Genomic DNA, 26292 nt, shown 5'->3' on the forward strand with positions numbered 1-26292 from the left:
CCATATGAATCAATGTAAAAGCAAATAATGCGTGCAAACCCATTAGGAAAGAAATAAAAGCTCGGAATTTGGGTGAGAGGAGGAGGAGGAAGAAAAGTAGGAGGACAGGCGCTGCCGAAGGAAGAAGGTGAGGGGAGGGGAATAAAAAAAATCCAAAACTTTAAGGCTTTCGAGAAAAAAACCAGGGACTCTGAGGTGGCAAGGAGCAGCATGCGCCTCCCATACACCTGGCGCAAGGCTGCTTCCCATACACTGCGCCAGAGAGAAACCCAGGGAGAATGGCAGGAAACTGACCAGGCCTGCGAACTGCTCTCAAATTTCCTGGGAATTTTTTCTGGGTTCTTAGAAAATGGTTCTTAAGTAGAGGCAAAAAAATCTTGAACACCTGGTTCTTATCTAATAATAATAATAATAATAATAATAATAATAATAATAATAATAATAATAATTTATTAGATTTGTATGCCGCCCCTCTCCGAAGATGCGGGGCGGCTCACAACAACGATAAAAACAATATTATACTGGCACAAATCTAATATTAAAAAAAACTAAAAACCCTATCATAATTAAAAACCAAACAGCACATACATATCAAATATAAATTATAATAAGCCTGGGGGAAAGGTGTCTCAAATCCCCCATCCCCCTCTAGAAATGGTCTTAAGTAGAGGTGTTCTTAAGTAGGGGTACCACTTTATTTTCTCTCTCTCTCTCTCTCTCTCTCTCTCTCTCTCTCTCTCTCTCTCTCTCTCTGTGAATGTGGGGGGATTCAAAAAAATTTACTACTGGTTCTATGGGCATGGCTTGGCAGGCATGGCTTGGCGGTCATGGCAGGGCAAGGATACTGGTAAAACCTCAATTCCTTCCACACTGGAGGGAAAGGTACTGAAAAGTCTTCATTTCCTCCCAACCATCTGGGACTCAGGAAGCAGAGAATAGAGGGGCTGGCAGGATCAGTCAGAGGTGGTATTTACTGGTTCTGCAAACGACTCAAAATTTCTGCTGCCGGTTATCCAGAACTGGTCAGAACCTTCTGAAACCTACCTGATAAATATCCTGTTTTCCCCCAAATAAGACATCCCCTGATTAATAAGCCCAGTCAGGTTTTTGAGTGCATGGCAATAAGTCCAAGCGCTTATTTCAGGGTTCAAACAAAATATAAAACAGGGTCTTATTTTGGGGGAAACAATCTGTGTGTGCGTGTGTAAGTGCAGGTGGGTGGGGGAATGCAAATATGAGTACGATTATGGTTATGGGGAGATATATACTGTATATTCCTTTGAGTAGGCTTCAGAATTTCATTTTTTAATGTAATGACAGTGTTCATAGAAAAAAGTGACAATAAAGGTTATCTTATTTAAACTATTTTGACTTCTGTGTGTGTGTGTGTGTGTGTGTGTGTGTGTGTGTGTGTGTGTGTGTGTATCTATATTTGATTTGATCCTGGGGCTTCTGCCTTGTAAGGCAGAGAATTAACCTCTAGGCCAGTGTTTCCCAACCTTGGCAACTTGAAGATACAGTATTTGGACTTCAACTCGCAGAAGTCCCCAGCCAGCATTTGCTGACTGGGGAATTCTGGGAGTTGAAGTCCAAATATCTTCAAGTTTTGTTAGTATATTGGGGTTCTCTTTTAAACTTTCTTAAATATTTAAATTATTTGGATTTGTTACGATTTGGTTATGCCTTGTTGTGAGCCGCCCCGAGTCCGCGGAGAGGGGCAGCATACAAATCTAAATAATAAATAAATAAAATAAATAAATAAATAAATAAGTTGCCAAGGTTGGGAAACACTGCTCTAGGCCACAGGATCTGATCCCTTCAGCTTTGTACCAGGGAGGGGCTATGTTTTGTCTGTTGTATATTATGTATATATCTGTGTGTGTGTGTGCGTGTGTGTGTGTGTTTGTGAATCTTATATATGCAATATGACCAGAATATCTCCGGGACTGCCTTCTGCTGCACGAATCCCAGCGACCAGTTAGGTCCCACAGAGTGGGCCTTCTCCGGGTTCCGTCGACTAAACAATGTCGTTTGGTGGGACCCAGGGGAAGAGCCTTCTCTGTGGCGACCCCAGCCCTCTGGAACCAGCTCCCCCCAGAGATCAGAATTGCCCCCACCCTCCTTGCCTTTCGTAAGCTCTTTAAAACCCACCTCTGTCGTTATTGTTGTTAGCCGCCCCGAGTCTACGGAGAGGGGCGGCATACAAATCTAATAAATAAATATGTATGTGATATATGTGAGGAGGTCACACTGTTTTCCAGGGCACCAGAGGGCCTGAGGAGGAACAACAGTTGGAAGTTGACAAAGGAGAGATTCAACTTGAAGATAAGGAAGACGGTCTACGGAGGGTCTACGGAGAGGGGCGACATACAAATCTAATAAAGAAGAGGGGAGGCATACAAATCTAATGAAGAAGAAGAAGAAGAAGAAGAAGAAGAAGAAGAAGAAGAAGAAGAAGAAGAAGAAGAAGAAGAAGAAGAAGAAGAACTTCCTGACGGTCAGAGCGATCAACCAGTGGAATGGCCTGCCAGCGGAGGGTGTGAATGCCCCAACTCTGGAAGTTTTCAAGAGGAGACTGGACTGTCACCTGGCTGGGGAGGTGTAGGGTTTCCTGCTTGAGCAGGGGGTTGAACTTGAGGACCTGTAAATTCCCTTTCAACTCTAATAAATAAATATGCAATATGTATGTGTGTAATATATACCAGTATAATGTTCTTAGCTATTTTGCATGCATATACATGCATAACCTGGATAATCTTTCATAAGCAGGGGACCTTTCATGGGAAAGAAAAGCTTAGATTTCCTTCAATATATAATATAAACCTAATTCTTTTCTCATTGAAGGAAAAATCCTTTGTGTATAAAATAATTTAAGTTTTATTTTAAGGATATCAGTATCACAAAACCGTAGATCTATCTAAAATGGTATAGTTTCTAGTTTGAGCAGGGTGTTGGCCCAGAAGAGAGGCCCTCAATATTTTGGGCCCCAGGGAGCAGTTCTGTGGAGAAAGGCTTTTCCAGATTGGAGAAAGTGTGGTTTCACATACTGCTTGCATCCCATAAAGATCTTCCCTTAATTTGCACAGCCCAGTTTCTGGTATGTCACAGCCCAGTACCGATCCACAGACCGGAGGTTGGGAACCCCTAGGTTAGAAGACCTCCATGATCCCTTCCAGTTCTATGTTGATTAATTGAATTCTTCTGCCTCTGCCCTCAACAGAAGTCATTGTACTACAACTTGGTCAATGTGTAAAAAAGCTAGAAAATTCCAGCTCCAGAAATAGACAGGTAGTCCTTGCTTTACAGCCACTTGTTTAGCAATCGTTCAAAGTTAGACCACGACTGAAAAAAAACCATCAACTTACAAGTGGTCTTCACACTTAATGGAGCATCACAACTTCCCTGTAGTCCCAGCAGTGGGTTACTCCCGGTTCGGCAGAAGGCTCCACCCACCTGCCTGGGACGCTATTGAGCATGTGCAAAAGGGTTTTAGAACCCACTGTGTAGTCTCATGACCAGCATTTGGCTACTTAGAAACATAGAAGACTGACGGCAGAAAAAGACCTCATGATCCATCTAGTCTGCCCTTATACTATTTCCTGTATTTTATCTTAGGATGGATATATGTTTATCCCAGGCAGGTTTAAATTCAGTTACTGTGGATTTACCTACCACGTCTGCTGGAAGTTTGTTCCAAGGATCTACTACTCTTTCAGTAAAATAATATTTTCTCATGTTGCTTTTGATCTTTCCCCCAACTAACTTCAGATTGTGTCCCCTTGTTCTTGTGTTCACTTTCCTATTAAAAACACTTCCCTCCTGAACCTTATTTAACCCTTTAACCTATTTAAATGCTTCGATCATGTCCCCCCTTTTCCTTCTGTCCTCCAGACTATACAGATTGAGTTCATGAAGTCTTTCCTGATACGTTTTATGCTTAAGACCTTCCACCATTCTTGTAGCCCGTCTTTGGACCCGTTCAATTTTGTCAATTTCTTTTTGTAGGTGAGGTCTCCAGAACTGAACACAGTATTCCAAATGTGGTCTCACCAGCGCTCTATATAAGGGGACTTGGCAGCTAGTATGTATTTATACTGGTTGCAACATCCTGAATGCTATATGTGATCTTCTCAGCTGGTTTCCCAGCATCCAGGATGTGATTGTGACCTTCCCAGCAAAATCAACAGAGGAAGTTAGATTTGCTTAACAACCACGTGGTTTACCTAACTGCAGTGTTTCAGTTAACTATCATGGCAAAATCATAAAATCAGGCAGATCTCACGTAGGCAAGTGCTTTTGCATAGTAACAAAAATTATGGTCCCAATTCTAGTGGTAAGTTGAGAACTACCTATACACTGATTCAGAGTGTATTTTAAATATCATATTTTTCAGAGTATAAAAAGCACCTTAGTTTTTGGGGAGGAAAAAAATCTGCCCAGCAGGTATTCACCTGTCTAGCGTCCTTAGTCTGGTCAGCTTCAGCACATTATTTTATCCTCTGGTTAGGGCTTTAAAAAACCTTATTTGGAAAGAGTAACAATGAAAGAGCCAGCAAGCTGGGAAGACCATTAGTATCTGGTTAGGTCTGGAAAGAAATTTATTAGGAGCAAATAGAGCAATGAAAAAAGCCTGCAAAGACTTAGTGCTGAAAACACATTCTTCTGAGACTAACAATGAAAAAAACTGTAAGGTAAGAGCTGGGAAGATCATTAGCACCTCGTTAAGGGCTGGGGGGAAAAAGCTACATTCAGAGTATAAGATGCACTCAAATTTACAGCCTCTTTTAGGAAGGAAACATATACAGTGATACCTCGTCTTACAAACGCCTCGTCATACAAACTTTGCAAGATACAAACCCGGGGTTTAAGATTTTTTTGCCTCTTCTTACAAACTATTTTCACCTTACAAACCCACTGCCGCCGCTGGGATGCTCCGCCTCCGGACTTCCGTTGCCAGCGAAGCACCCGTTTTTGCACTGCTGGGATTCCCCTGAGGCTCCCCTCCATGGGAAACCCCACCTTCGGACGTCCATGTTTTTGTGATGCTGCAGGGGAATCCCAGCAGCGCAAAAACGGGCGCTTCGGCTGGCAAAAGGGGTGAATTTTGGGCTTGCACGCATTAATCACTTTTCCATTGATTCCTATGGGAAACATTGTTTCATCTTACAAACTTTTCACCTTAAGAGCCTCGTCCCGGAACCAATTAAGTTTGTAAGACAAGGTATCACTGTACTCCAAAAAATACGGTATAAGGTTAAGACCTGGGCTTTTATTTTTGGGGCCTGATGGAAACAAGTTGGAAACAAGTTATGAAACTTTGCTTTTGTATATGATAACTGGAATGAAATGGTGGAAAGATTTGGCCATATGTGCAATAGAGGAATTGTTAGTGATGGAACTTGCTGAGATGTCTAAATTGACGTACATTTATTGCTGACTTGAAACCTATTATAGGCTTTTTGTGAGGCGAAAAAGGAACTTATGATGCCTAACTTGTGATGATTAGACAGGAAAGCATACCGAAAAGAATCATGCCATAAGCATAAATAAATTTATAACATAAATGTTGTAAAGCAGGTTAGAGGCCACTCCTTTGCAACTTTCTTTTTTCTTTTTTTTAACTTTCCTTGAACTTTTAGTTTTCTTTTATTTCTATTTTTTTTACTTCACATTAGTTTTTAAACTTACTTTTTAAAATATCTTTAATATGGAAGAATTGCAATTTATTGGTGCCATGGAGTGACTTATGTCTAATTGCAAAGAGTAACTTCAGGATATGAATTTTCCTCAGCTAACACTAGGGAGAAAGGAAAAAAAACAAACAGTTCCCTATTTGTAACTTCCTTCCAGAGATTAAAAATGGCCATCATATGATTCTTTATTCTTGGCTTGCTGTCCTGATGTTCCTTCTAAAGAGTATCAACCCCTAATGTGTTTGTTTTCCTCTGATGGCTTCTTAAAATCTGCTGCCCACAACTGGCCAGAGAAATTGTGCACAGGCAGTCCTAAACTTACAACCATTTTGCAGGGGTTCCCAAACTTGGCAACTTTAAGACTTGGGGACTTCAGCTCCCAGAATTCTCCAGCCAGCTATTCTGGCTGGATAATTCTGGGAGTTGAAGTCCTCAAGTCTTAAAGTTGCCAGGTTTGAAGACTTCTAATTTACTGACTGTATTATAGTGACAGCAACATTGAAAACGGTGGCTTTAATTGCTGCTAACCTGCCTTCCATTGAGGATCTGTATACTGCACAAGTCAAAAAGAGGACTGTGAAAATATTTACTGACCCCTCGTATCCTGGACATAAACTGTTTCAACTCCTACCCTCACAGCGTTGCTACAGAGTATTGCACACCAAGACAACTAGACACAAGAACAGTTTTTTCCCGAACGCCATCACTCTGCTAAAGAAATAATTCCCTCAAAACTCTCAAACTATTTACTAAGTCTGCACTACTATTACTACTAGTTTTTTCTCATCATTCCTATCATCCTTTTCCTCCCACTTAGGACTGTATGACTGTAACTTGTTGCTTGTATCCTAAGATTTTTATTAATATTGTTTCCTGATTGTTCATTTGACCCCTATGATAATCATTAAGTGTTATACCTCATGATTCTAGACAAATGTATTTTTTTCTTTTATGGACACTGAGAGCATATGCACCAAAGACAAATTCCTTATGTGTCCAATCACACTTGGCAAATAAAGAAATCTATTCTGACCATTTTTCCCATTACGGTTGAAGCATCCCTATGGTCATTTGATCTAAATTTGGATACTTGGCAACTGGCATGTAGTTATGATGGTTTATGTATCTGTAGCATGTGACCAGCTTTTGCGAACTTCTGACAAGCAAGGTTCAATGGGGAAGCCAGCTTCATTTAACAACCATGTTACTAACATAATAACAGCAGGGATTCACTTAATAACTGTGGCCAGAAAGGTCATAAAATGGGACAAAACTCACTTAACAACTGTGTTGCTTAGCAATGATAAGTCATGATTAGTCTTGATGAAGATCCATTGTCATAAGTCGAGGATTATATGTATGAAGTTGATCTTGAATCTAGGGGTTTCAGAATAACATCTCCAGTGCCCAAAGATAGTGCAGTATATTAACAATAATCTTCTAGATATCACTTTGGCTATAAGAAATTGAACGTTAGTGTTTTATTTTAATTAAATCAAATATTCTGAGAACATTGAATCCCATAATACACGTTACACTTCTCCATTCTTTCAGAGTACACAGTTCCAACAACTCATTAAACCAAGCATAATGAGAATAAGATGCTGAAAGAAGGTATGGATTAAGAAAGTATACAAAGTTGTTAAGAATATAACGATGAACAAAATCCAGAATGCGACCTCAGTTTGGCTTAAGGATATAAATAGAGTTAATTTTAGTGTCACCGGCTGCCAGCAGTTTGTCAGATCGAATCTCAGTAGGCTCAAGGTTGACTCAGCCTTCCATCCTTCCCAAGTTGGTAAAATGAGGACCCAGATTGTTGGGGGCAATATGCTTACTCTCTGTAAAACCTCTGTAAAGCACCGTGAAGCGGTATAGAAGTTAAATGCTATATTGCTATATAGTCCAGGGGTGTCAAACTCAATTTATTTGAGGGCAGCATCAGGGTTTTATTTGATCTTAGAGGGGGGGGGGAGGTGTGGACAGCTTGATGTCACTCATGTCAGGGACACCTCTGGAGGCCCGAATGCTCTGCCAGCGAAAATGGGCTCCTGGTCTGTTTTTCGCTGGGATGTCCTCCTGCAATTCTTTGCCAGCTAAAATGCAACTCGGGAGGACCTGAGCTCTGTATACACTGGCAGAGGGTTGCAGGAGGCTGTCCCAGCCAAAGAGATTGGGAGCCCGTTTTCTCGGGCAGAAGCAACATGGGCTGTTTCCAGGGCCAGATATAAGCAACCCATGGGTCAGATGTGGGCCACGGGCCTTGAGTTTGACACCCTTCATATAGTCTATAAGAGGTTTCTTATAAGTTAGCAATTTACAATACAAGCTTATATGGAGTTGATTCAATATGGATTTCAAAAGCTTATTACAACGCATTCAAAAGTCCGTCCTTCAAATTTTTCCAGATTAATACTACTTGAAGTGATTGTCAGCCCAGCTGCTGCAGGCCCACCGTACTCTCCTTGCCCGCCTCCGAAGACACCGAGGCAGGCTTCCAGACTGCAATTGCACCGCTCGAATATTCTGTGCCATGATTTCATAATAGTTTAGGATTGCCTGATCTCTGCAAACAAGAAGAAACAACTGTTACCACCAAGGAAGGTTGATCAAGAGAGCACCAAAGGACATAGAAACAGAAACATAGAAGACTGACGGCAGAAAAAGACCTCATGGTCCATCTAGTCTGCCCTTGTACTATTTTCTGTATTTTATCTTAGGATGGATATATGTTTATCCCAGGCATGTTTAAATTCAGTTACTGTGGATTTATCTACTACGTCTGCTGGAAGTTTGTTCCAAGCATCTACTACTCTTTCAGTAACATGCATTACCTCTCCTTCCTCAGAGAAAACCCCATGGTGGATAAGCCAATGGCTCCCAAAGTTGACAATCTAAATCAGACCTGGAAAAAGGGCGGCCCGCGGGCCGGATGCGGCCCGCCCGCTCTCTGTCACCAGCCCGCGGAGGTTGGAAGGAAGGAAGGAACGAAGAAGGAAGGAAGGAGAAATGGAAGGAGGAAGGAAGGAAGGGGTGGGCAATTAATTTATAATTATAATATAATATATAAAATATAACATATAATATATAATATAATATATATATATAATATATAATATTATATAATATATAATTAGAATATAATTAACTCAGTTCTACCCAATAATCTACAGTATTGGGTAGAACTGGGTTAATTATATTAATCCGGCCCTCGAAAACCATCCCAATTTCTCATGCGGCCCCTTGGCAAAATTAATTGCCCACCCATGATCTAAATTTTGATAGCCTGGCGGAAACATTTGTGAAAAGGCATCAGAAAAACAAATAGATAAGGATCATGGTCTAAAACAGGCCTATCAAACTCAAGGCTAGAGGGCTAGATCCAGCCCACAGGGCTTAGATCTGGCCTGCGGTGCTATCCTGGAAACAGCAAAGGACTAGCCCGCCTACCTCTGCCAGTTAAAAGGGAGCTCGGGAATGCTGTGGGCAGAGGGTGACAGGAAGCCATTGCAATCGAAAACAGAGATCGGGAGCTTGTTTTCGCTGATTTAACGCTCAGGCCACCACACGAGTGATGCCCCCCCCAAGGTTAAACACAACCTGGATGTGGCCCTCAATGAAATTGAGTTTGACACCCATAAGAACATAAGAAGAGCCGTGCTGAATTGGGCCAAAGCCCATCGAGTCCAGCATTCTGTGTCACCAATTGTCCATGGGGATCTTGAGCAGAAAGAGAAGGCAAAACCCTCCCTTTTCCCTTGACCCCCAACAAATGGTACCCAAGGGAATCCACCCCTGCTCTAGAATACCATTTTTTGAGCAGGGCAACTTTAAAATATGTGGACGCCATTCCCAGAATTCCCCAGCCAACACGTTACTTGCCAAGTTTGAAAAACCTTGCTGTAGAATTATTATGATCCAAATTCTAATATTTCTAGAGATTTGAGTTCGGATCTCATCCGTAAATTGCTTCTATTGAACAAGGAAATACAAACACGGCTCAGCCTTTCTAGAAAAATAGCGGATAAGAGACTAAAACCTCAGACATTTTATGGGAGTCCGCCCTGTTCTGCCTCTGCCCACCAGCCAGGGGTTTTCCTGCTATGCAATCATAGCTTGTGTTCAGCTTGAGAGGGTGAATAAAAATAAACAAATGTTGAGAGGCCACTGGGTGAAGAATGTTCTCACAACGTTCTGCGTTTGGACAAATATTTAAGTGTACTCAAGTTATTAACTCAGTAATTCATTACAATTGTATAAAGCAGTGATGGCGAACCTATGGCACAGGTGCCAAAGATGGCACTTGGAGCCATATCTGCTGTCATGCAAGCTGTTGCCCTAGCTCAGCTCCAACGTTCATGTGTTTGCTGTCCAGCTGATTTTTGGCTTGCACAGAGACTCTGGGAGGGTGTTTTTGGCTTCCAGAGAGCCTCTGAAGGGATGGGGAGGGCGTTTTTACCTTCCTCCGTCTCCAGGGAAGCTTTTGGAGCCTGGGGAGGGCGAAACAGGAGCCTACTGGGCCCACCAGAAGTTGGGAAACAGGTCATTTCCAGCCTTCGGAGGACCTCCAGGGGGCAGGGGAAGCTTTTTTCACCCTTCCTAGGCATTAAATTATGGGTATGGGCACTCGATAGCATGCACACACGCTCTTTTGACACCCAAGGAAAGAATAGTTCACCATCACTGGTATAAAGCTTTTATCAGTGCAAATTCCGAGTCCACATGGAGTTGGGCATCTTAAAAATATAATAAATTAAAATTAAGATTAAATTAAATTACCAGGAAATCCAAAAATGGCATGAGCTAAGATTTATTTACTGATCTGGTTATATATTTCTGATCAGTTTTTAGCATCAAATACCAAACTCTTCCCTATTCTTTGTAAATTCAACCACATTATTTACTTTAACTCCACCCACGGTAAACATAACATTAAAAAAATAACACCACATAGGAAAGAGTGTTACACTGGAAGGTAGCATAGAACTACCACTGATATCATGCTCTTCATTCTGAGTTAGTCAAGACACTGTGGAGTTAGTAGATAAAATTGGAGAGGTCAGGAAAAAAACCTGATAGCTGAGATCCAGTTTTCAAGCTGTACTGTAACAGTCAACCTAACTAAAGTTTCTTCCAATACTCACTTCACCCATAATGTTAATCCAACATCTGATATACTTTTAGCTGTATACTGTATTGTCTAGAACCAGGAGTGACAGCTTAGTTAACAAACCTGGCGTTGTTTACATCATCAGGGCATTCATTAAATCTCTAAAAGGTGTCTAAAAACTCCAAAATGAAGTATTGCAAGATATACATAATTTAACTAGGCATTGAAATTTCATAAGACACTAGGCAAGAATTCTGCATTTTCTTCATAATTTAATTACATTCTTGCAAAAACACCACGGAGGTACAGTTCCTACAGGAAGATCAAACCAAATATGGTTTAATATGCTTCATAATCAACTTACAAGGGGATTGTAGGTTGCTCCCAAAAGGCAATTTCTAGCTATGTTGATTAGAGAATTATGTAAGTCAAGTCCAGATATACGGTATCTAGCTGGCACCAGATTGGGGCTTGGCTACCCTGTAAACATCATTAATGCCAGGGGCACTTGTTGAAATTTGAAGAAAGCCCAATGTTCATAAGGGAAATTTAAGACGATCAAGGGATGGGAGATGGAAAGATTTTTATTTCTTTCTCTTTGCCCAGGAGCCTAAAGAATGCCAACAGTTAGAGTAGGAACATCGGAGGAAAATGGACTGCATTTTGCAATTTGGTGGGCAATGAGGACCCAGATTGTGGGGGCAATACACTGGCTCTGTTAAAAAAAAAGTGCTATTGCTAACATAAGCCGCCCTGAGTCTAAGGAGAAGGGCGGCATAAAAATTGAATGAATTAATGAATGAATGAATGAATGAATGAGTGAGTGAGTGAGTGAGTGAGTGAGTGAGTGAGTGAGTGAGTGAGTGAGTGAATGAATGAATGAATGAATGAATGAATAAATAAATAAATAAATAAATGCAATGGTGGACAAAGAAGCAAACCCCAGCATTCCTAAATGAGTAAAGACCTTATGTTGTTTTTCAGCACAATCCAAAGGAATTTGGTCAATGCACACATTCTGTTTCTCCTGTAGTGCTGCTATCACGGAAGACAAGAGAGGAGGTGACTTTTGCATGCATATTAACCTGTTAAAGAGCCAGGGTGGTTCCATGCAGGCAATCTCTGTGTATGTTAATGAACTCCAAGCAGATCAGACAAAAACAAGACAAAATAGGTTTTACCTGGACGGTTTTTATCTTCAGTTACAAATCAGAGCAACTGTCATATCACTAGTAGATGGGAAGAACATTAGGAATAAAGGGTTTATAAGATGAAATGATAATGACATTCAAACTACTTCAGAGGGGCCACCAAGCTGACAATTAGGCCCTTGTTAGCATGTAGCTTGTCCTCGAAAACACACGAATACGAAACACCATCTCAAAATTTCTTTCTGTTAAATACTGTACAGTTCGGAAACTTCAGATCGTGCAGAATGCAGCTGCGAGAACAATCATGGGCTTCCCAAATATGCCCATGTTACACCAACACTCTGCAGTCTGCATTGGTTGCCGATCAATTTCCGGTCACAATTCAAAGTGTTGGTTTTGACCTATAAAGCCCTTCATGGCATCGGACCAGATTATCTCCGGGACCGCCTTCTGTTGCACGAATCCCAGCGACCGGTTAGGTCCCACAGAGTTGGCCTTCTCCGGGTCCGGTCGACTAAACAATGTTGTCTGGCGGGTCCCCGGGGAAGAGCCTTCTCTGTGGCGGCCCCGACCCTCTGGAACCAGCTCCTCCCTGAGATTAGAATTGGCCCCACCCTCCTTGCCTTTCGTAAACTCCTTAAAACCCACCTCTGCCGTCAGGCATGGGGAAACTGAAATAACTTCCCCAGGCCTATATTGTTTATGTATGGTGTGTTGTGTGCATGTTTTTAAATTATGGGTTTTTAGTTTAAATTATTAGATTTGTATTACATATTGTTTTGCTACTATTGTTGTGAGCCACCCCGAGTCTACGGAGAGGGGGGATATACAAATTTAATAAATAAATAAATAAATAAATAAATTGATTAATTAATTAATTAAGAATTATTATTATTATTATTATTATTATTATTATTATTATTATTATTATTTCAAACAAGATTCTCTCCAGCCACACTCCTCTTATACAGGTAGTCCTCGACTTACAACTGATTTAAATCTAGTCATTCATTTAAGACTACTTACGGTACTACCTTCTACCTCATACCTCCCAGAGACCAATAAGGGCCCATAGTCAGCCTTCTCCAGGTCCCGGCCACTAAACAATGCTGGCTGGCAGGGCCGCAGGGAAGGGCCTTCTCTGTGGCAGCTCCAATGCTTTGGAACCAACTGCCTCCGGAAATCTGTGTTATCCCCACCCTACGAGTCTTTCAGAAAGCCGTTAAGACCTGGCTTTTCTGGCGGGCCTGGGGCTACGAATGATTGAGAGTATGTCTGGTTTTTAGGGTTATAAATATATTTTTATATTGTTTTTTATTCTGCTCGTTGTTGCAACCTATATTTTACATTGTCTTGTATTTATCGCTATTATTGTATTTGTATTTATTAGATTTGTATGCCGCCCCTCTCCGTAGACTTGGGGCGGCTAACAACAGTAAAAAAATAACATAAACAAATCTAATATTAAAAAAATCTAAAAACCCCAATTTAAGAGATCAGTCATATATACAGTCATACCATACATAAATTCTATAAGCCTAGGGGAAGGGAATATTTCAATTCCTCCATGCCTGACGACAGAGGTGGGTTTTTAATAAGTTTACGAAAGGCAAGGAGGGTGGGGGCAACTCTGATATCTGGGGGGAGTTGGTTCCATAGGGTCGGGGCCACCACAGAGAAGGCTCTTCCCCTGGGTCCCGCCAAACGACATTGTTTAGTCGACAGGACCCGGAGAAGGCCAACTCTGTGGGACCTAACTGGTCGCTGGGATTCGTGCGGCAGAAGGCGGTCCCAGAGATAATCTGGTCCCATGCCATGAAGAGCTTTATATGTCATAACCAACACTGAATTGTGACCGGAAACTGATCGGCAACCAATGCAAACTGCGGAGTGTTGGAGTAACATGGGTATATTTAGGAAAGCCCATGATAGCTCTCGCAGCTGCATTCATTGTTAAGCTGCCCAGAGTCCAACTCCCAGAATTCCTCAGCCAGTACTTAAAGTTGCCAAGGTTGGAGACCCCTGACTTATAGTACCTTGTTTGGGAATGGACAACAAAGCGTCCTGCTTCTTTTGAGGGAGTACTGTACAACAAAGACACTAGCCTACATTCTTATCCACACAAATCTTCTTATGTGAAGCCCCAACAACTGCCTGATTGCAGGTACCAATATAGATGAGAATGGCAGAACCATTTCTAGAACTCACCTCTCTTCTTGAACAATGATGTCATTGAAAGCATGAGAGAGGCGCTTCAGTTGGCGAATGCCCGTTGAGACCAGGTCCAAATCACAGTCCAGCTGCCTGCCAAGACAAAAAGAGACCAGCAAAGTTGAATTGAGTCACTAATGAAGAGTACTTTTCACTGTCTCCAGTTCGTCCTTCCTCTTTTCAAAGCAGGACAATAACTTATTTTCACAATAAAATGTCGCCAGGCGTGGGGATAATTACCACCCTCTCCCCCCTTTTTTGTTACGTTTCAGCTGTACTGTATGACAGATTAGGGTTTTTTAAATATATATATTTTTAATTGGTTTTGCACATTTGTATATAACATAAAACAAACATAAAACAGTGCACAGTGCATGTGCCCATCACCCGACTGACAATACCCACCACCACCACCACCAATTAGGGGGGTTCAAATATTTACTAGTTTATGTTCTTTTACATTTGTTTACTATTCAGAGTGACTGGAGTGTATTTTTCGCATTTTCGTCACAAATTCTACTCAACATATAATCTTTCACCTTGTTCCATCGTACCGTCAGCTTCTCCAATTTGTTTTCATCAAAATTGTTTAATCTTATTTCCATGATTTCAAAATGAATGTGATCCACCATGTACCTGTACCAATTCTGTAATGTCCATTTTTTAGACTCTTTCCAACCCAGATGACGGATTAGGTTGAATGTGTGTGATTGTATAGTTAGGGATTTTACAATGTTATTAATGTTTTTAAAATTGATTTTATTTTTCTACCAGTGAATTTGTAATGCATTGTATCACTGTTATGTTGTGAGCCGCCTCGAGTCTTCGGAGAGGGGCGGCATACAAATCTAATAATAATAATAATAATTCATTTAAGGACTACATTACCATAAAATACATACATTGCCATTGGATTTCTGGGGGGAATTAAGCAATTTTGTTTAAAGTTAAAGCTGTTACTTATTTACATTTTAAAACGGGATTTCAAACCAGAATAGATTCTCTTGTGTACTTGTCAATTGTCTTGACAAGTACACAAGATGGGAAAAGGGACTATGAACAAAGGAGACGATGCATTTCCACAGGCAAGATTAACCTTTGTGGTTAAATGGAACAAAAATGGTGCAATTTGGAATATCTGCATTGAGAAGCCAGACTAGCAAAGATGTGTTCATTCTGGAGCTGGGATTTGCTACAGCAAATTGGGAATGCACTCCTTTCTTTTCTTTCATCGTTGGGTAACTAGCAAAAATCACACAAGGTGACAGCATCTAAGTAACTTAGTCTGACTCAGAAAAGTTTCCTCAAGGATAAACCTAGTTAATGTATTCCAGCAACCAGTTAGGTCCCACAGAGTCGGCCTTCTTCAGGTCCCGTCAGCCAGGCAATGTCATCTGGCGGGACCTAAGGGAAGAGCCTTCTCTGTGGTGGCTCCAGCCCTATGGAGCCAACTCCCTCTGAAGATTTGTATTGCCCTCGCCCTCCTGGCCTTTCATAAGGACCCATTTTTGCTGGCAGACATGGGAGCCGGGTTAAGAACTGACTCTGGCCGATGTTATAAATGGCTAATCCAGTTGGATGAATGTGGGGTTTTTGTTTTATTAGAAAAATGGGGTTTTAGAATCTTAATATTAGAATTTTAATATTTAGAATTTTAATTTAATTTTGTATTTATTCTCTTGTAAGCCAGCCTGAGTCAGTTGAGAATGGTGGCATAGAAATCAATCAATCAATCTAGAATAACTAGAACTCGGACCACACGTTTCCTGAATAGTTTTTATCCCAGAGCTATACTCGCACTTAACAACGAACTAAAGGGTCACCATCAGTAAACTGTTGGACAATATTACTTGGTTCGTCATATAGATGGTTGAGTGGTTCAGGGTGGGGAATTTGTAGTGGGTGGGACATTTATTCTATTTTTTATTCTATTTTTATTCTATTTTTAAATTTACCTATTCTGATTTTATGTATGGTGGGACTGGTCTCTGGATGTCACACGACTTTCGTTGCCAATGACAATTTGTTGCTTTTGACAATGACAATATATTACTATTATTATTATTATTATTATTATTATTATTATTATTATTATCTAATGATAATCTCAAATTAAACTGCCCCGGGGAGTCAAAATACATCTCAGAAGGAGAAAGTGGCAAGTCACTCCTGATAACTTCTTAGCTTAGCAAATGTCCTACTTACCTTCTCACAGCAAGAGAAACTGGAGAACCGTATGGGCTTCTCAAGGCTGCGGCCCTCATGGATCTCCGGAGAGGTAGGAGGCTTTTCTTACGCTGACAGGACCCAGACTTCCTGCTGGAGGGGGATATAATCTTTGTGCTGGATGTTGGGGTTGAGATGGAAGCCAGCTTCTTGTTTTGGCGAGGGGTTCGAGGAGAGACGTTTGAAGGTTTTGTGGAACTTCTGCTCTTTCCTCTGGGGTCTTTTGCCAACGAAGCTGCTATGGCACGAGAGGGACCTTGGCAGCTCTTTTGCATTTTCTGAAACACAAAGGACGTTTTTTATTGACACTGAGAGATCATGGGGATATTCTCCGGATTGTAACCCAGTAGCTTCATAAAATCTGAAAAAGTTTTCAAGAACGTGCAAAATGTATCTACGGGTCAAAAAACCCATTCCCTCTTATATTATTATATATATTATATGTATTATCTATGATCATTAATTATTTTATCAAATCACTTACCGTATTTGTCGGAATATAAGACACACTTTTTTCTCCCCTAAAAGAGGTTGAAATTTTGGGTGTGTCTTATATTCCAAATGTAGCTTTTACTAAGTTTTTTTTCAGCCCTAACAAGGTACTAACACAATCTTTCATGCTTTGCTAGCTAAGCAACTTCCCCTTGCCTGCTTCTTTCATTGCTGCTCCCTCCGATAATCAGCTGAGCCTTTTTTCAGCCCTAAGGAGGTACTAACAGTTAAGCGGTCTTTGCTAGCAAGCGATTGTCCCTTTGCCTGCTTTTCTCATTGTTTCTCTTTGTGAAGAGAGAGAGAAGTGAAGTGTTTTAGAAACTGGTTTTTATCCCCAACCAGGGGATAAAAACAAAGCACGCGGGCTCAAAACCAGCAAACTAATGTGCTAAAGCTGACCAGACTAAGGACTAGCCAGATGAATACCTGGTAGGCAGATTATCCCCCCCTCCCCGAATGCTGGCTGGGGAATTCTGGGAGTTGAAGTCCAAATATCTTCAAGTTGCCAAGGTTGGGAAACACTGCCTTACCGAAGGTGTATCTTATACTCCGATGCGTCTTACACTCCGAAAAATACAATAGGTCAGATGGGCAGTGGATCAGTTTATAAATAAATAAATAAAATTATAATCATTCTATGCACACTGATTGGGGAGCAAGTCTGAGGTTTACTCCCCAGATGAGGGCTCTGGTCGCATGGTTATGGACGCCATCTTGATTTTTTTCACTTGCTCCTTGTAGATATCTTTGGCCTGGGGGAATAGATTAGGAAGAGTATCTGCACCAGTTATGGCTTTTAATTCAGAAAGTCGTAATGCCTTCCCATTCAGAGCCTCCCTGCCAGTTGTACCTCTATTTGATTTTGTTTTAAATGATTCCTTACAAGCATGGTGGAAGGTCTTAAGCATAAAACTTATCAGGAAAGACTTAATGAACTCAATCTGTATAGTCTGGAGGACAGAAGGAAAGGGGGGGGGACATGATCAAAACATTTAAATATGTTAAAGGGTTAAATAAGGTTCAGGAGGGAAATGTTTTTAATAGGAAAGTGAATACAAGAACAAGGGGACACAATCTGAGGTTAGTTGGGGGAAAGATCAGAAGCAACGTGAGAAAATATTATTTTACTGAAAGAGTAGTAGATGCTTGGAACAAACTTCCAGCAGACCGCCTGGAATAAACATATATCCATCCTAAGATAAAGTACAGGAAATAGTTTAAGGGCAGACTAGATGGACCATGAAGTCTTTTTCTGCCGTCAGTCTTCTGTTTCTGTGTTTCTATGTTTCTTGCTGAGCAAATACCAGTTGCGGGTTGCAGCCGATACAGCCCAATACGGCGTCCCGGCAGGGAAAATGGAGCTGCTTGTGCAGCTCTGCATCCCCGACACGTGTGTACCGGCACAAGATTTGGCTTTCGTGCATGCACAGGAAGCCAAATCTTTTGCGAGGACATGAGATTTTGCCGATGATCGGCCTTATGGACTAGAAACTTGAGTAGGCATTCCCCCCCCCCCCTTTTTAAGGCTTTTGAAGAATCCAGCCCTGGGGAAGGCAAAAAAAAAATGCCAAAAAACGGCAAAATCTCACACGCATACGCTAAAGCCAAATCACGTGCGGACGGTAGCACCGGCAACGGGGAACCCTTGCCTGGCAAATACATGTGAAGATTAATAATGTCTGAGAATTTCAGAACAAAGTTCAACAACTTCCTAGGGGCCGTAGATGCATATCTGCTTAATTCATTAGTTGCTTATGAATCATACTATGTCCGTACCTGTGACATCGTTCCAAATACATTTTTGGCTGTTCTTGTAAGCGTCCGGAGATTTGAGCTTTTCTCCTTAGCCTCCAGGCTCTCCCAAGTTGGATTCTCATCAAAATTCATTTTTACTTCTTTTAAAGGCATTCTTTTCCGGAGGGACATCCGCACACTGTTCATGTTCACAGAAGACCTTTTCCTGAATCGATCTGGCATGGGACTCTCTTCAAAGTCAGGCAGGATCTGATGGCTCCGCCAGCCGACGCTTGATCCCATAGTTTGGAACACAGATGCCATTCTTCCCCAGGGCTGGATTCTTCAAAAGCCTTAAAAGGAAAAAACAAAAAAGCCTACTCAAGTTTCTAGTCCTTAAGTTCACAACATGGAGAGAAAAATACATCCTATTGCTAGTGTCATTAACATTATTTGATAGATGCTGGGCAACCTCCTACAAAGAACTGCGATATTTATTTATTTATTTATTTATTATTTAGATTTGTATGCCGCCCCTCTCCGAAGACTCGGGGCGGCTATAACATCTTGACTGCCTATCTTTCTGGATAGCAGGGTTATTTAACTTGTCAGAGGCAGGCCTGCAAAATGGTTGTCTTAGAGTGGCCAGTCAGTAGCCACTCATTAAAATTTCTTTCCACAATCCTCTTTATCTATTATTATTATTATTATTATTATTATTATTATTATTATTATTATTTAGATTTGTATGCCACCCCTCTCCGTAGACTCGGGACGGCTCACAACAATAATAAAACAATGTATAACAAATCTAATAATTAAAAGTCACTAAAAAACCCTTATTAAAAAACAAAACATACACACAAACATACCATGCATAAACTGTATAGGCCCGAGGGAGATGTCTCAGTTCCCCCATGCCTGGCAGAAGAGGTGGGTTTTAAAGAGTTTACGAAAGACAAGGAAAGTGGGGGCAATTCTAATCTCCGGGGTAGCTGGTTCCAGAGGGCCGGGGCCACCACAGAGAAGGCCAACTCTGTGGGACCTAACCGGTCACTGGGATTCGTGCGGCAGAAGGCAGTCTCTGAGATATTCTGGCCCAATGCCATGAAGGGCTTTATAGGTCATAATCAACACTTTGAATTGTGACCGGAAACTGATCGGCAACCAATGCAGACTGCGGAGTGTTGGTGCGACATGGGCATACCTTGGGAAGCCCATATTTGCTCTCGCAGCTGCATTTTGCATGATCTGAAGTTTCCGAACACTCTTCAAAGGTAGCCCCATGTAGAGAGCATTACAGTAGTCGAACCTCGAGGTGATGAGGGCATGAGTGACTGTGAGCAGTGATTATCCTCCAATGTGTTCTGCAACACCTCAACAATCATCCAAGATTTATTTTTCCTAAAAATCCTCTAGGGTTTATTAATATATCGCTCAAAAAAATAAAGGGAACACTCAAATAATACATCTTAGATCTGAATGAATGAAATATTCTCATTGAATAGTTCATTTGCACAACTATTCCATTTGCACAACAGCATGTGAAATTGACTGTCAGTGTTGCTTCCTAAGTGGACAGTTTGATTTCACAGAAGTTTGATTTACTTGAAATTATATTCTGTGTTCCCTTTATTTTTTTGAGCAGTTTATATTTTACATCATCTTTTGTTTGTGTAAATGACTGTATGACTGTAACTTGTTGCTTGTATTCTTATGATTTATATTAATATTGATTGTTCCCTGATTGCTTATTTGTACCTTATGACCATCATTAAGTGTTGTACCTAGAGTATGCCTTCTCCAGATCCCGTCAACTAGATAAAGTCGCTTAACAGGGCCTAGGGGAAGAGCCTTCTCTGTGGGGGCTCCGGCCCTCTAGAATCAGCTCCCCCCAGAGATTCGTACTGCCCCCACTCTCCTCGCCTTCTGCAAGAGTCTGAAGACTCATTTATGCTGGATTTTTCGATGCTGCAATTTCACTGAGGCTTCCCTCGCTGGGAAATCCCACCTCCGGACTTCTTTTGCCAGCAAAGCATCCATTTTTGCGATGCTGGGATTCCCCTGCAGCATCGCAAAAACACGGAAGTCTGGAGGTGGGATTTCCCATGGAGGGAAGCCTCAGGGGAATCCCACCAGAGCAAAAACGGGCGCTTCGGCTGGAAAAAGGGGTGAATTTTGGGCTTGCACGCATTAAGTGCTTTTCCATTGATTCCTATGGGAAACATTGTTTCTTCTTACAAACCTTTCACCTTACGAACCTCGTCCTGGAACCAATTAAGTTTGTAAGACAAGGTATCATTGTAGGGTCCCTGGGCCTCTACACATTTTTTCCAGTGACTCTGCCATGACCAGTACGTGCCCAGGAAGGCGTCTTCGGGGACCTCTCGCAAGGTCTTCATCACGTCTGATTGGATCTCTTCTATGGACGAAAACGGGTTCCTTTCAGGGCTGGGAATAAAAAGAAGTTCTGTCGGGGCGACGTCAGGACTATGGGGGGATGGGACAGCGCTGGCACCTGGTTTTTGTCCAGGAACTCGTGGACTCGTAGCGCGTTGTGGCAAGGCACGTTTTTCCTCCATAGAAGAGATCCAATCAACTGTGACAAAGACCTGGTGAGAGGTCCCCAAAGATGCCTTCCAGGGCGCATACAAGTCATGGCACAGAGTCACTGGAAAAAATGTGTAGAGGCCCAAGGACAGTACTTTGAAGAATTTTGTTTGTGCAATTCTGTTCAATAAATTACTTTAAAAAATAATAATTGCTTTACTTTTGGAACGTACCCTGTATATAACTTTGTTAAGTAATGAATCCCCCCCCCCCCAAAAAAAAAGAATTCTCGGCACCAAAAACTCCAAAGTTTAATCCTGAACTATAAATATTTTTTCTTATTAACAAAAGTTATTTATCAACTGGGGTATACCTGGTCAAGGTTATCTACCTATTACCACCCAGTGCGGAATTTGTGGCAACTATTTGTCTAAGGTATTCAAGATTCCAAGAAGAGATATTTGATTGTGGTTTCCTCCCTTTAAATGACACAGGTTGCCACAGGTCATCAGAAAGGTTTGTGTGTAAAAAGGCTCATGATGATGATGATAGTGAGAGGTGCAAAGCGGAAGATGTAATGAATTAGTCCCTCACGGACTTAAGCAGTCAATACAATACATAAATAAGTCAAATAAAATTGCTGTGGACTTGAAAATCAGCATGAAGTTTTGGGTAAAGTGCTGGATTACTAACAGGGAGACTTCAGATTCTAGTTTTTCCTTAGACACAGAAGCCAGCCCAAATCAACATTGGGTGTGCCCCGGGAATCATAAACACAGACAGACCTTTACCCCCATTCCTGGCATTATGTATTGGCAGCTTCCCTGTGGAAGCATTAGGTGAGTGCAATACAAAAGCAAACAGGCCCTACATGAATTAGCTAAGAAAAACATCATCAGGGAGTTGGCTAATCACTTGTCATTCAGTCACTAAATTGTACCCAACTCTTGAGCCGGGGTGGCGCAGTGGTTAGGGTGCAGCACTGCAGGCTACTTCAGCTAACTGCTACCTGTAGTTCAGCAGTTCAAATCTCACCACCGGCTCAAGGTTGACTCAGCCTTCCATCCTTCCGAGGTGGGTAAAATGAGGACCCAGATTGCTGGGGTCAATAGGCTGATTCTGTAAACCGCTTAGAGAGGGCTATAATAATAATAATAATAATAATAATAATAATAATAATAATAATAATAATAATAATAATAATAATATTTTTTAAAAAAACAAAGCATTGCATGGACAGTTCTTGGAGAAGATTGAAGGCAAAGTGGATAAAGAAAAGACCTGGTCATGGCTTACAAGTGGAACACTCAAAAAGGAGACAGAAGGACTAATACTGGCGGCACAAGAACAGGCCATTAGAACAAATGCTGTCAAAGCCAGAATTGAAAAATCAACAGACGATCCAAAGTGCAGACTCTGTAAAGAAACAGATGAAACAATCGATCACATACTCAGCTGCTGCAAAAAGATCGCACACACTGACTACAAGCATAGACATGATGCTGTGGCACAGATGATCCACTGGAACTTGTGCCGGAACTACCATTTACCAGTGGCAAAGAGCTGGTGGGATCATAAGCCCGAAAAAGTGGTCGAAAATGAGCAAGCAAAACTACTGTGGGACTTCCGACTTCAGACTGACCGAATTCTGAAGCATAACACACGAGACATTGTGATCGTGGAGAAAAAGAAAGTATGGATCATCGACATCGCAATCCCAGGGGACAGCAGCATTGAGGAGAAGCAGCTAGAAAAATTAGTGAAATACGAAAATCTAAAAATCGAGCTGCAACGACTCTGGCATAAGCCCGTGAAAGTGGTCCCAGTGGTACTTGGCACGCTGGGCGCAGTACCAAAGGATCTCAGCGGACCTTTGAAAACCATTGGAATTGACAAAATCTCCATCTGTCAATTGCAAAAGGCCGCTTTACTGGGATCGGCAAACATAATTCGCCGCTACATCACGCAGTCCTAGGTGCTTGGGAAGCGCCCGGCTGGCGATGAAATACGAAATCCAGCATAGTGATCTCGTTTGCTGTGTTGTACTATTATAATAATAATAATAATAATAATAATAATAATAATAATAATAATATATTAGATTTGTATGCCGCCCCTATCCGAAGACTCGGGGCGGCTCACAATAGGAATTGCTATATGTCTAAATACTATTCCTATCTTCCCAGCCCCAGGGATTATAGCAAGCTAGTGTCCCCGTCCCCCCCACTTCCTCCCGGAGTTTATGCCAATTCATGTTCATTGCATGGATAACACTATCTAACAGCCTCATCCTCTGCATTCTCCTTTTGTCTTCAATCTTTCCTAACATCGGGGTCTTCCCAATCAGTCCCCTCTTCTCCTTTAGTGGTCAAAGCTTCAGCTTCAGGATCGGTCCTTCCCCAAAAACTACTCAGGGTTGTGGGTAAACAGTGCGGTCAGGCAGTAGGGATATCAAGTAGAGTGCTTGGCTGCATAGCTGGAGGTATAACAAGCAGGAAGAGGGAGATTGTGATCCCACTGTATACAGCGCTGGTGAGACCACATTTGGAATACTGTGTTCAGTTCTGGAGACCTCACCTACAAAAAGATATATCAATAAAATTGAACGGGTCCAAAGACGGGTTACAAAAATGGTGGAAGGTCTTAAGCATAAAACTTATCAGGAAAGACTTAATGAACTCAATCTGTAGAGTCTGGAACAGTGTTTCCCAACCTTGGCAACTTGAAGATATTTGGACTTCAAGTCCCAGAATTCCCCAGCCAGTAAATGCTGGCTGGGGAATTCTGGGAGTTGAAGTCCAAATTTCTTCAAGTTGCAAAGGTTGGGAAACACTGGTCTGGAAGACAGAAGGGAAAGGGGGGACATGATCAAAACATTTAAATATCTTAAAGGGTTAAGGAGGAAAGTGTTTTTAATAGGAAAGTGAAGACAAGAACAAGGGGGCACAATCTGAGGTTAGTTGGGGGAAAGATCAGAAGCAACGTGATAAAATATTATTTTACTGAAAGTGTAGTAGATGCTTGGAACAAAAGTCCAGCAGACCTGGTTGGTAAATCCCCAGTAACTGAATTTAAACATGCCTGGGATAAACGTATATCCATCCTAAGATAAAATACAAGAAATAGTATAAGGGCAGACTAGATGGACCATGAGGTCTTTTTCTGCCCTCAATCTTCTGTTTCTATGTTGACTGTTTAGGGTTGGCTTGATTTGATCTCTTTGCAGTTCCAAGGACTCTCAAGAATCTCCTCCAATCAGGTTAATACCACTCTATAAAGCTAGACCACACCTAGAGAACTGCAGAAAAAAGACATTGAAACACTTGAGAAAGTTCAGAAGAGAGCAACCAGGATGATAAGGGGACTGGAAACGAAAACATAGGAAAAGGGGTTGCAGGAAATGGGCATGGATAGTTTAGCAAAGAGAAGGACCAGGGGAGACATGATAGCAATGTTTCAATACTTGAGGGGCTGCCACAAAATGGAGAGGGTCAGCATGTTTTTCAAAGCACCAGAAGGCCAGACAAGAAATAAGGGATGGAAGCTGACCAAGGAAAGATTCAACCTGGAAATAAGGAGGAACTTTCTGACTGCAAGAGCCATCAACCAGTGGAGCAGCTTGCCTTGAGACTTTTCAGGGGAGATGAGGATTATTATTATTATTATTATTATTATTATTATTATTATTATTATTATTATTATTAATTAGATTTGTATGCCGCCCCTCTCCAACAAATTGGACAGCCATTTGTCAAAAATGGTATAGGGTCTCCTGCTTGAGCAGATTTTATTATTATTATTATTATTATTATTATTATTATTATTATTATTATATTTATTTATTCCAACATACATTGAAGGTTATAGAGGATATACTCATAGTAAAATATATCAGAGAAAGAATAGAAGAGAAGATATAGGAATAAAATATATCTATGAAAGAATAGAGAAGAGATATAGGAATAGAAGAAAAGATATAGGAGATATAGGAGAGACAATAGGACAGGATGGAAGGCACACTAGTGCACCTATGCACGCCCCTTACTGACCCCTTAGGAATCTGGAGAGGTCAACCGTGGAAAGTCTAAAGGGTAAAATGTTGGGGGTTAGATGTCCTACAAGGTCCCTTCCGACTCTAATAAAATAAAAATAAGCAATCGCTGCTACCATTGTAACAGGACGGGGAAAGGCCAATCTCGCCTTTCTCCCCTTCTCTCCAACTCACCTTTACCGCTTGCTTGCTATTTAGCTGAGGTGGGTTTTTAAGGAGTTGCCTCCTTCGGCCAACTTTCTTCTCCTGTAAGATTTCAAATGAGGCGCCGGCTCTTTTTTCGCGCACCGGATTGGCTAGCGTCTCAGGCTCCTCCTCCTCCTCCCACCCACCCCCATTGAACGGAAGAGTGGGAGGAAGAAGCAATTGACTGTGGAGGGCGGGGGGACGTTGCTCGGCGCCCACCCATCTCCCTCTGCATTGCTTTTCAAATACGTACTTGTTTGTGCGCCCAAGGGAGGAATACACTTTATCGGAGACTTCGGAGTTAGCAAAAAATTAGGCGGGATACAGTTTAAAAGTTTTTTACAAGTTGGGCTTATTTTACAGACTGGCGCATTGCTGTCGTCCGATTCTTTAGATTCTAAGCAGCTTAGATCGATCTGTAAAATAATAATTGGTAATATATTTTTTAAAAACCAAATAAATTCAGTCTCCGTTAAAACGCCTTGCCACGAAGGGAAGCGGGTTTTTCCCTGAATTCCTTAAAGAAAGCAGAATGGAGGGGCAGATCAAATGTGTTGTTGTGTTTGTTTGTTTGTTTGTTCGTTTGTTCGTTGGTTAGTTTATTCATTCATGAATAGCCTGAAAGGAGGGACTTTAATTGTGTAAGATAGAAATTCTGGAATACTTTTGGTGTCAATTTTTAGTGCCGAGGATCCAAAACAGGCTCCTCAAAGTTGTGTTGCTTTGCTAAGATTTGACTCCAGGTAAATCCCAGCAGTGGATCAGGTCCCACAAAGTTGGTCTTCTCCAGGTCCCATCGACCAGACAATGTCGTGTGGCGGGGCCTAGGGGAAGAGCCTTCTCTGTGGTGGCCCCAGCCCTCTGGAACCAGCTCCCTCTGGAGATTCA

At 41.5% G+C, this 26292-nt stretch overlaps 1 protein-coding gene across 2 annotated transcripts; it reads right to left on the reverse strand.

The window, feature by feature from the left end:
- Positions 1-7152: 7152 nt before the first annotated feature.
- PIMREG (PICALM interacting mitotic regulator) lies at positions 7153-25488 on the reverse strand. 2 transcript variants are annotated; one of them, XM_070735107.1, is made up of 6 exons: positions 25393-25488; positions 18660-18970; positions 16371-16669; positions 14163-14258; positions 11985-12032; positions 7153-8259 (listed from the first exon to the last, which is right to left on the reverse strand). In XM_070735107.1, exons 2-5 carry the CDS (start codon positions 18939-18941, stop codon positions 12002-12004), a joined length of 708 nt encoding a protein of 235 aa, XP_070591208.1. In that variant the 5' UTR covers positions 18942-18970; positions 25393-25488; the 3' UTR covers positions 7153-8259; positions 11985-12001. The 2 variants fall into 2 exon arrangements, with proteins under 2 accessions (XP_070591208.1, XP_070591207.1); XM_070735106.1 differs by lacking the exon at positions 11985-12032 and having other exon boundaries at positions 8014-8259; positions 25393-25465.
- Positions 25489-26292: the final 804 nt, after the last annotated feature.

This window comes from Erythrolamprus reginae, chromosome 1 (genome assembly GCF_031021105.1).
Source record: "Erythrolamprus reginae isolate rEryReg1 chromosome 1, rEryReg1.hap1, whole genome shotgun sequence".
Classification (NCBI taxonomy): Eukaryota; Metazoa; Chordata; class Lepidosauria; order Squamata; family Dipsadidae; genus Erythrolamprus; species Erythrolamprus reginae.

Coding starts and splice junctions, on each gene's coding strand:
- PIMREG (XM_070735106.1), bottom strand. CDS start 18,941: ATGGCATCTGTGTTCCAAACTATGGGATCAAGCGTCGGCTGGCGGAGC. Junction 16,670..18,659: donor TATTTGGAACGATGTCACAG/GTACGGACATAG, acceptor TTTGTGTTTCAG/AAAATGCAAAAGAGCTGCCA. Junction 14,259..16,370: donor GTTTCTCTTGCTGTGAGAAG/GTAAGTAGGACA, acceptor TTGTCTTGGCAG/GCAGCTGGACTGTGATTTGG.